Genomic DNA, 11,813 nt, shown 5'->3' with positions numbered 1-11,813 from the left:
CCAAAAGGCTCAGGATGTTGATATTTAGTTAGTAGCATATGCTGGGATCAAGGACTACTATGTTTGTTAAAGTGAATGACTTTGACTTATATTCAAGGTCACAGGGGTCAAATTTGTTTAAAATCTTTAAACAACCTCTTATGAATAACCATGGGTCCCAGGATGTTTATACTTTGCAAGTTGCATCCTGAGATGAAAGCCTATACAATGTGTTCAACATAATGACTTTGTTCGACTTTCAATCACAGGGGTGAAATGTTTAAAAAAAAAATAACAGGGTCTTTTGAACGAATTTTAATCATAAATACTGATATTTTGCTTGTAGATTTATTTTAGATCACTTTCAAGGTTACAAGTGTGAGTTTTATACCAGGTGAGCGATGCAGGCCCATTGGGCCTCTTGTTTATGTATTACTAGTGTTGACCATGTCCGTCCTGTCCCTATAGTACTAGTGTTGCCCATGTTCGTCCTGTCCCTATAGTACTAGTGATGCAGGCCCATTGGGCCTCTTGTTTATGTATTACTAGTGTTGACCATGTCCGTCCTGTCCCCATAGTACTAGTGTTGCCCATGTTTGTCCTGTCCCTATAGTACTAGTGTTGCCCATGTTCGTCCTGTCCATATAGTACTAGTGTTACCCACACCGTCCTGTCCCTATAGTACTAGTGTTGCCCCTGGTTCGTCCTGTCCCTATATTACTAGTGTTGCCCATGTTCGTCCTGTCCCTATAGTACTGGTGTTGCCCATGAATGTCCTGTCCCTATAGTACTGGTGTTGCCCATGAATGTCCTGTCCATATAGTACTAGTGTTGCCCATGTTCGTCCTGTCCCTATAGTACTAGTGTTACCGACACCGTCCTGTCCCTATAGAACTAGTGTTGCCCATGTTCGTCCTGTCCCTATAGTACTAGTGTTGCCCATGTACGTCCTGTCCCTATAGTACTAGAGTTGCCCATGTTCGTCCTGTCCCTATAGTACTAGTGTTACCCACACCGGCCTGTCCCTATAGTAATAGTGTTGCCCCTGGTTCGTCCTGTCCCTATAGTACTAGCGTTGCCCATGTTCGTCCTGTCCCTATAGTACTAGTGTTACCGACCCCGTCCTGTCCCTATAGAACTAGTGTTGCCCATGTTCGTCCTGTCCCTATAGTACTAGTGTTGCCCCTGGTTCGTCCTGCCCCTATAGTACTAGTGTTGCCCATGTTCGTCCTATCCCTATAGTACTAGTGTTGCCCATGTATGTCCTGTCCCTATAGTACTAGTGTTGCCCATGTCTGTACTGTCCCTAAAGTACTAGTGTTGCCCATGTTCGTCCTGTCCCTATAGTCCTGGTGTTGCCCATGAATGTCCTGTCCCTATAGTACTGGTGTTGCCCATGAATGTCCTGTCCATATAGTACTAGTGTTGCCCATGTTCGTCCTTTCCCTATAGTACTAGTGTTACCGACACCGTCCTGCCCCTATAGAACTAGTGTTGCCCATGTTCGTCCTGTCCCTATATTACTGTGTTGCCCATGTTCGTCCTGTCCCTATAGTACTAGTGTTCCCGACACCGTCCTGTCCCTATAGAACTAGTGTTGCCGATGTTCGTCCTGTCCCTATAGTACTAGTGTTGCCCCTGGTTCGTCCTGTCCCTATATTACTAGTGTTGCCCATGTTCGTCCTGTCCCTATAGAACTAGTGTTACCCACACCGTCCTGTCCCTATATTACTAGTGTTGCCCCTGGTTCGTCCTGTCCCTATAGAACTAGTGTTGCCCATGTTCGTCCTGTCCCTATAGTTCTAGTGTTGCCCATGTACGTCCTGTCCCTATAGTACTAGTGTCACCGACACCGTCCTGTCCCTATAGAACTAGTGTTGCCCATGGTCGTCCTGTCCCTATAGTACTAGTGTTGCCCCTGGTTCGTCCTGCCCCTATAGTACTAGTGTTGCCCATGTTCGTCCTATCCCTATAGTACTAGTGTTGCCCATGTATGTCCTGTCCCTATAGTACTAGTGTTGCCCATGTCTGTACTGTCCCTAAAGTACTAGGGTTGCCCATGTTCGTCCTGTCCCTATATTACTAGTGTTGCCCATGTTCGTCCTGTCCCTATAGAACTAGTGTTACCCACACCGTCCTGTCCCTATATTACTAGTGTTGCCCCTGGTTCGTCCTGTCCCTATAGTACTAGCGTTGCCCATGTTCGTCCTGTCCCTATAGTACTAGTGTTACCCACACCGTCCTGTCCCTATATTACTAGTGTTGCCCCTGGTTCGTCCTGTCCCTATATTACTAGTGTTGCCCATGTCCGTCCTGTCCCTATAGTACTTGTGTTGCCCATGTTCGTCCTGTCCCTATAGTACTAGTGTTCCCGACACCGTCCTGTCCCTATAGAACTAGTGTTGCCCATGTTCGTCCTGTCCCTATAGTTCTAGTGTTGCCCATGTCTGTCCTGTCCCTATAGTACTAGTGTTGCCCATGTCTGTACTGTCCCTAAAGTACTAGTGTTGCCCATGTTCGTCCTGTCCCTATAGTACTAGTGTTGCCCATGTACGTCCTGTCCCTATAGTACTAGTGTTGCCCATGTCCGTCCTGTCCCTATAGTACTAGTGTTGCCCATGTTCGTCCTGTCCCTATAGTACTAGTGTTGCCCATGTACGTCCTGTCCCTATAGTACTAGTGTTGCCCATGTCCGTCCTGTCCCTATAGTACTAGTGTTGCCCATGTTCGTCCTGTCCCTATAGTACTAGTGTTGCCCATGTCCGTCCTGTCCCTATAGTACTAGTGTTGCCCATGTTCGTCCTGTCCCTATAGTACTAGTGTTGCCCATGTACGTCCTGTCCCTATAGTACTAGTGTTGCCCATGTCCGTCCTGTCCCTATAGTACTAGTGTTGCCCATGTTCGTCCTGTCCCTATAGTACTAGTGTTGCCCATGTACGTCCTGTCCCTATAGTACTAGTGTTGCCCATGTCCGTCCTGTCCCTATAGTACTAGTGTTGCCCATGTTCGTCCTGTCCCTATAGTACTAGTGTTGCCCATGTACGTCCTGTCCCTATAGTACTAGTGTTGCCCATGTCCGTCCTGTCCCTATAGTACTAGTGTTGCCCATGTTCGTCCTGTCCCTATAGTACTAGTGTTGCCCATGTACGTCCTGTCCCTATAGTACTAGTGTTGCCCATGTCCGTCCTGTCCCTATAGTACTAGTGTTGCCCATGTTCGTCCTGTCCCTATAGTACTAGTGTTGCCCATGTACGTCCTGTCCCTATAGTACTAGTGTTGCCCATGTCCGTCCTGTCCCTATAGTACTAGTGTTGCCCATGTTCGTCCTGTCCCTATAGTACTAGTGTTGCCCATGTCCGTCCTGTCCCTATAGTACTAGTGTTGCCCATGTCCGTCCTGTCCCTATAGTACTAGTGTTGCCCATGTTCGTCCTGTCCCTATAGTACTAGTGTTGCCCATGTACGTCCTGTCCCTATAGTACTAGTGTTGCCCATGTCCGTCCTGTCCCTATAGTACTAGTGTTGCCCATGTCTGTCCTGTCCCTATAGTACTAGTGTTGCCCATGTCTGTCCTGTCCCTATAGTACTAGTGTTGCCCATATCCATCCTGTCCCTATAGTACTAGTGTTGCCCATGTTCGTCCTGTCCCTAGTTCTGTCCCTATAGTACTAGTGTTGCCCATGTTCGTCCTGTCCCTATAGTACTAGTGTTGCCCATGTCCGTACTGTCCCATCCCCATGCGTCGGAAGCACGGTCCCACTACAAACAGAACACAATACATCACCAGCACACACACAGGCATACACACATATGGAGATATTAGCCAGGTGACATAGGACTAGTAGTTAGCGCCTGATAAGGCAGCTTCTGCGAATTCCTCAATATTGTATTGATTAATATATATGCTTATTGTATTGACTGTATAAAATTGTATATCTATGTACTGTAAAGCGCTTTAGAATGGCTTATGTTAGCTAGATAGGGTGCTATATCAAATATTGTATATTTAATAATAAGACATTACCTCTGTTCTTTTTTAGTTGCCAGCTTTTACCATTTTCCCATTCGTCTTCTGTACAATCCTGTACTGGATGACCGGTAAGTTGAACTTACAATCAGAAAATTGGGCATAATCAATTTTTCATCAAATTAAAAAGTGTCCGCATATCACATTTACTTAAAATCTGATATTTTACAAGGAGCGGTAGTACATGTAATATGACACTTCATGCAAATTCATAGTGATATTATGACACTTTCATGCAATTTACAAAGAGTTTGTTTAATTATATGCCATTGCCATGCCACCATCTTATAATGGGAATAGAATACAAATCCAAATGTACCGTAGCTCTTTGTTAAACATAAAATACTAATTTGGAGTTATACAGTATATTTGTGGCAAAAGGAATTTTTCACCCATAAATTCCACTCATGTATGTATTGGTATTGCTATGTATATGTAATGATGTATGATGATGTCGGTCACACGGCTGTTTAATCCTGTATATATGTGTTACACTACAGGTCTCTACCAAGCAGTAGACAACTACCTCATCCTGTGTGCAGTCATCGTATTTTCGGCTAACATTGCAGGCTCGTTCGGTATGTATTGGATGGACTGGGTACAAAGGGAAACTTAATTATTATCGCTCTCAAGGAAAGTTAGAGGGGATATAGGATTCCACCTGTACGAACATATCTACATAGGTTACACTCGTTGTCATCGCTCTAGTAACTTCATTCCTCAAAGGAATTTCATGAACTTCATACAAGTGTGTAGTATAACAATACCTTGAAAAAATTTGCATTTTGGGTTTCTACATTAAAGGTCAAGGTCACTGTAACTATTTTTAGAAAAACTTTGTCATCCCTCTGGCGACTTCATTCCTCGACGAAATGTCATGAAACTTGATTAAATTGTTTGATAATGACAAACCTTGAACAATGTCGCATTTCAGGTTTCTATGTTGAAGGTCAAGGCCACTTTTACTATTTTTAGAAAAACTTTGCCATAGCTCTAGCAATAATTTCATTACTGAACGTAATTTCATGAAACTTCATGCAAGTGTTTGGAAAGGCAATTCATTGGACAAGTTATAATTAGCTTTTCCAGTTTCTATGTTCAGGGTCAAGGTCACTTTTCCTACTTTTACCAAAAAACTTCATTGCTCTATCAACTTCATTCCTCAACAGAATGTCATGAAACTTGATACAAGTGTTTGGTATGGCAATATCTTGAACAAGTTTACGTTTCAGGTTACTGCGTTAAAGGTCAAGGTCATTTTTACTATTTTTAGAACAAAACATTGTCATCGCTCCAACGACTTCATTTCCTTTTACATATGTCAAAATGTGAGAATGCTAGGGTATTTGTATCACTTGTGATGCCTTGTAATTATTTTGGATGTTTACCATTTAACATAGTTGAGTACATGTTACTCCAGGTTACATGTTATAGTTGAGTACATGTTTACCTGTACTTATTTACCAGGCTACATGTTATAGTTGAGTACATGTTTACCTGTACTTATTTACCAGGTTACATGTTATAGTTGAGTACATGTTTACCTGTACTTATTCTCCAGGTTACATGTTATAGTTGAGTACATGTTTACCTGTACTTATTTACCAGGTTACATGTTATAGTTGAGTACATGTTTACCTGTACTTATTTACCAGGTTACATGTTATAGTTGAGTACATGTTTACCTGTACTTATTTACCAGGTTACATGTTATAGTTGAGTACATGTTTACCTGTACTTATTTACCAGGTTACATGTTATAGTTGAGTACATGTTTACCTGTACTTATTTACCAGGTTACATGTTATAGTTGAGTACATGTTTACCTGTACTTATTTACCAGGTTACATGTTATAGTTGAGTACATGTTTACCTGTACTTATTTACCAGGTTACATGTTATAGTTGAGTACATGTTTACCTGTACTTATTTACCAGGTTACATGTTATAGTTGAGTACATGTTTACCTGTACTTATTTACCAGGTTACATGTTATAGTTGAGTACATGTTTACCTGTACTTATTTACCAGGTTACATGTTATAGTTGAGTACATGTTTACCTGTACTTATTTACCAGGTTACATGTTATAGTTGAGTACATGTTTACCTGTACTTATTTACCAGGTTACATGTTATAGTTGAGTACATGTTTACCTGTACTTATTTACCAGGTTACATGTTATAGTTGAGTACATGTTTACCTGTACTTATTTACCAGGTTACATGTTATAGTTGAGTACATGTTTACCTGTACTTATTTACCAGGTTACATGTTATAGTTGAGTACATGTTTACCTGTACTTATTTACCAGGTTACATGTTATAGTTGAGTACATGTTTACCTGTACTTATTTACCAGGTTACATGTTATAGTTGAGTACATGTTTACCTGTACTTATTTACCAGGTTACATGTTATAGTTGAGTACATGTTTACCTGTACTTATTTACCAGGTTACATGTTATAGTTGAGTACATGTTTACCTGTACTTATTTACCAGGTTACATGTTATAGTTGAGTACATGTTTACCTGTACTTATTTACCAGGTTACATGTTATAGTTGAGTACATGTTTACCTGTACTTATTTACCAGGTTACATGTTATAGTTGAGTACATGTTTACCTGTACTTATTTACCAGGTTACATGTTATAGTTGAGTACATGTTTACCTGTACTTATTTACCAGGTTACATGTTATAGTTGAGTACATGTTTACCTGTACTTATTTACCAGGTTACATGTTATAGTTGAGTACATGTTTACCTGTACTTATTTACCAGGTTACATGTTATAGTTGAGTACATGTTTACCTGTACTTATTTACCAGGTTACATGTTATAGTTGAGTACATGTTTACCTGTACTTATTTACCAGGTTACATGTTATAGTTGAGTACATGTTTACCTGTACTTATTTACCAGGTTACATGTTATAGTTGAGTACATGTTTACCTGTACTTATTTACCAGGTTACATGTTATAGTTGAGTACATGTTTACCTGTACTTATTTACCAGGTTACATGTTATAGTTGAGTACATGTTTACCTGTACTTATTTACCAGGTTACATGTTATAGTTGAGTACATGTTTACCTGTACTTATTTACCAGGTTACATGTTATAGTTGAGTACATGTTTACCTGTACTTATTTACCAGGTTACATGTTATAGTTGAGTACATGTTTACCTGTACTTATTTACCAGGTTACATGTTATAGTTGAGTACATGTTTACCTGTACTTATTTACCAGGTTACATGTTATAGTTGAGTACATGTTTACCTGTACTTATTTACCAGGTTACATGTTATAGTTGAGTACATGTTTACCTGTACTTATTTACCAGGTTACATGTTATAGTTGAGTACATGTTTACCTGTACTTATTTACCAGGTTACATGTTATAGTTGAGTACATGTTTACCTGTACTTATTTACCAGGTTACATGTTATAGTTGAGTACATGTTTACCTGTACTTATTTACCAGGTTACATGTTATAGTTGAGTACATGTTTACCTGTACTTATTTACCAGGTTACATGTTATAGTTGAGTACATGTTTACCTGTACTTATTTACCAGGTTACATGTTATAGTTGAGTACATGTTTACCTGTACTTATTTACCAGGTTACATGTTATAGTTGAGTACATGTTTACCTGTACTTATTTACCAGGTTACATGTTATAGTTGAGTACATGTTTACCTGTACTTATTTACCAGGTTACATGTTATAGTTGAGTACATGTTTACCTGTACTTATTTACCAGGTTACATGTTATAGTTGAGTACATGTTTACCTGTACTTATTTACCAGGTTACATGTTATAGTTGAGTACATGTTTACCTGTACTTATTTACCAGGTTACATGTTATAGTTGAGTACATGTTTACCTGTACTTATTTACCAGGTTACATGTTATAGTTGAGTACATGTTTACCTGTACTTATTTACCAGGTTACATGTTATAGTTGAGTACATGTTTACCTGTACTTATTTACCAGGTTACATGTTATAGTTGAGTACATGTTTACCTGTACTTATTTACCAGGTTACATGTTATAGTTGAGTACATGTTTACCTGTACTTATTCTCCAGGTTACATGTTATAGTTGAGTACATGTTTACCTGTACTTATTCTCCAGGTTACATGTTATAGTTGAGTACATGTTTACCTGTACCTATTTACCAGATTACATATTATAGTCGAGTACATGTTTACCTGTACTTGTTCTCCAGGTTACATGGTGTCGACAGCCTTCGCTAGTGTAAATGTAGCCCTTGCGGTGGCCCCAGCTGTCATCACACCTCTGCTGCTCTTCGGTGGATTCTTCCTCAACAACAAGTCAGTATTATTTTCATAATTAATAATTATAGATATTAGTTGATATATTTATTGAAAGGTTTAACCCTTTCATCCCTAGGTAAATTTAGTAGACTCTACCATACATTTATCTGGATGAGTCCATTCTGGTCTACAGTGGTAAAAGGGTCAACAGATGAAGATTGTACCTAGAAATCATTCTTGCATATACCTGCTTAAAATTTGAGGATTGTGGTGCAATGGTACCGGCGCATACTGTCACTGTTCACAGTGAATCCAAATGCTACAAAAGACCTAAATAGTACATACAAATTACGCTTGTTTGTGAAAAATACATAAATGTATGACATCATACGACATTTAGCGAAACTGGGTCCTGGTTTTGGGATTAAACTCTATAAAGAAACTTTTTATTTTTCAGCACTATACCAGACTGGTTGCTGTGGGTCAAATATCTGTCCTGGTTCCAATTCTCCAACGAACTAATCTCTGTGAACCAATGGAAGAACGTTGACCACATATGTGAGTAATCAATATTGTTGTCTGTGTTTATAAGCTTTGCCTTGAATTCTCTCTATATATTAACAAAGCGAAGTATAATCTAAGATTTACAAGGTAACTTCGTGATGGAGCTTTTGTGTAATCAGTTAAGTGGATGCAAGTCTGTTTTGGTTCACCTGAGTATTTTATATATGAAGGGTCATTTGTGTCATATTAGGCGATGTAATTTCTGTTTCTAACGTAACTGCTATCAATTTAATTTTTCTAATTACAGAAGGCTTAATTTCCTGGGCACTTTTTAATTTCTCTTGTATGTTAACAATTAAGCAATAACACATGATATATTATATCAATTTCAGTGGTATTTCAAATTAGACAGAAGTAATGTCTCCCAATGTAGTATTGTGCCAGTAAGATATTGATTAATTTCAATATCAGAGATGTCTGTCATTGTAGATTGTCCCTGCAGTAAGATGTTTATTTTAGTTCTACAATATATCAGTGTTTGCAGGTTTTCTTTGGTTATATATCAAAGATTCAAGGTTTTCTGTGGAAACATCAAAGATTGCAGGTTTTTTGTCATTGCAGACTGTCTCTGCAGTAAGATATTTATTATCTCCTCGCAACGAAAGTTTGAGGGGATATAGGATTCTGCCCGTGCGTAATACATAAGTACGTACGTACGTATGTTACACTCTTTGTCATCGCTCTAGCGACTTCATTCCTCAATGGAATTTCATGAAACTTCATACAAGCGTGTAGCTTAAAGTATGACAATGCCTTGAACAAGTTTCGCGTTTCAGGTTTCTATGTTGAAGGTCAAGGTCACTGTTACTATTTTTAGACAAAATCTTTGTCATCACTCTAGCGACTTAATATACTGAAAGGAATTTCATGAAACTTCATGCGGCATGGGTTTAGTGGGCAATGCCTTGGACAAGTTCACGTTTTTGGTTTCTACTCATTCAAGGTCAAGATCATTTACTTTTTTAAGAAAATCTTTGTCATCGCTCATCAAACTTGATACAAGTGTTTGGTACGGCAATGCCTTGAATAAGTTCACGTTTCAGGTTATACTGCGTTAAAGGTCAAGGTCACTTTTACTATTTTTAGAAAACCTTTGTCAAATATTCCAGGTTTTTCTGTGGTTACATCAATGCTTCTAGGTTTTCTGTGGTATCATTAATGATTCCAGGTTTTTCTGTGGTATCGTCAATGATTCCAGGTTTTTCTGTGGTATAGTCAATGATTCCAGGTTTTCTGTGGTTAAATATGAAGGATTCCAGGTTTTCTGTGGTTACATCAATGATTCCAGGTTTTCTGTGGTTTCATCAATGATTCCAGGTTTTCTGTGGTATCGTCAATGATTCCAGGTTTTCTGTGGTATCGTCAAGATTCCAGGTTTTCTGTGGTATCATCAAAGGTTTCAGGTTTTCTGTGGTTACATCAATGATTCCAGGTTTTCTGTGGTTATATATTATATATGAAAGGTTCCAGGTTTTCTGTGGTTACATCAATGATTCCAGGTTTTCTGCGGTTATATATTATATATGAAAGGTTCCAGGTTTTCTGTGGTTACATCAATGATCCCAGGTTTTCTGTGGAATCGTCAATTATTCCAGGTTTTCTGTGGTATCATCAAAGGTTCCATGTATTCTGTGGTTACATCAATGATTCCAGGTTTTCTGTGGTTATATATTATATATGAAAGGTTCCAGGTTTTCTGTGGTTACATCAATGATTCCAGGTTTTCTGTGGATTCATCAATGATTCCAGGTTTTCTGTGGTATCGTAAATGATTCCAGGTTTTCTGTGGTATCGTCAAGATTCCATGTTTTCTGTGGTATCATCAAAGGTTTCAGGTTTTCAGTGGTTACATCAATGATTCCAGGTTTTCTGTGGTATCATCAATGATTCCAGGTTTTCTGTGGTTACATCAATGATTCCAGGTTTTCTGTGGAATCGTCAATTATTCCAGGTTTTCTGTGGTATCATCAATGATTCCAGGATTTTTTGTGGTATCATCAATGATTCCAGGTTTTCTGTGGTATCGTCAATGATTCCAGGTTTTCTGTTGTATCGTCAATGATTCCAGGTTTTCTGTGGTATCATCAAAGGTTCCATGTATTCTGTGGTTACATCAATGATTCCAGGTTTTCTGTGGTATCATCAATGATTCCAGGTTTTCTGTGGTATCATCAATGATTCCAGGTTTTCTGTGGTTACATCAATGATTCCAGGTTTTCTGTGGTTATATATTATATATGAAAGGTTCCAGGTTTTCTGTGGTTACATCAATGATTTCAGGTTTTCTGTGGTATCGTAAATGATTCCAGGTTTTCTGTCATAATATATCAATGATTCCAGGTTTTCTGTGGTTACATCAATGATTCCAGGTTTTCTGTGATATTGTCAATGATTCCAGGTTTTCTGTGGTACCGTCAATGATTCCAGGATTTTTCTGTGGTATCATCAATGATTCCAGGTTTTCTGTGGTATCATCAATGATTCCAGGTTTTTTGTGGTTATATATGAAGGATTCCAGGTTTTCTTTGGTTACATCAATGATTCCAGGTTTTCTGTGGTATCGTCAATGATTCCAGGTTTTCTGTGGTATCGTCAAAGGTTCCAGGTTTTCTGTGGTTACATCAATGATTCCAGGTTTTCTGTGGTATCGTCAAAGGTTCCAGGTTTTCTGTGGTTACATCAATGATTCCAGGTTTTCTGTGGTTATATATTATATATGAAAGGTTCCAGGTTTTCTGTGGTTACATCAATGATTCCAGGTTTTCTGTGGTATTGTCAATGATTCCAGGTTTTCTGTGGTATCATCAATGATTCCAGGATTTTCTGTGGTATCATCAATGATTCCAGGTTTTCTCTGGTATTGTCAATGTTTCCAGGTTTTCTGTGGTATCATCAATGATTCCAGGTTTTCTGTGGTATCGTCAATGATTCCAGGTTTTCTGTGGTATCGTCAA

At 38.7% G+C, this 11,813-nt stretch overlaps 1 protein-coding gene across 3 annotated transcripts in view; it reads left to right on the top strand.

The window, feature by feature from the left end:
• The window catches only part of LOC110464379 (protein white-like), a 36,585-nt gene that overhangs the window by 21,001 nt on the left and 3,771 nt on the right, over positions 1–11,813 (top strand). For all 3 annotated transcript variants that reach the window (XM_021519572.1, XM_021519571.1, XM_021519573.1), the window contains 4 exons: positions 4,020–4,077; positions 4,507–4,584; positions 8,247–8,352; positions 8,753–8,853. In XM_021519572.1, coding sequence (XP_021375247.1) covers positions 4,020–4,077; positions 4,507–4,584; positions 8,247–8,352; positions 8,753–8,853 — 343 coding nt within the window. The remainder of the gene's footprint in view (positions 1–4,019; positions 4,078–4,506; positions 4,585–8,246; positions 8,353–8,752; positions 8,854–11,813) is intronic.

The sequence above is a fragment of the Mizuhopecten yessoensis genome, unplaced genomic scaffold (genome assembly GCF_002113885.1).
Source record: "Mizuhopecten yessoensis strain PY_sf001 unplaced genomic scaffold, ASM211388v2 scaffold10985, whole genome shotgun sequence".
In the NCBI taxonomy this organism is placed as follows: Eukaryota; Metazoa; Mollusca; class Bivalvia; order Pectinida; family Pectinidae; genus Mizuhopecten; species Mizuhopecten yessoensis.
The sequence above is the reverse complement of the archived record's forward strand: the minus strand, read 5'-3'. Positions and strand labels throughout refer to the sequence as shown.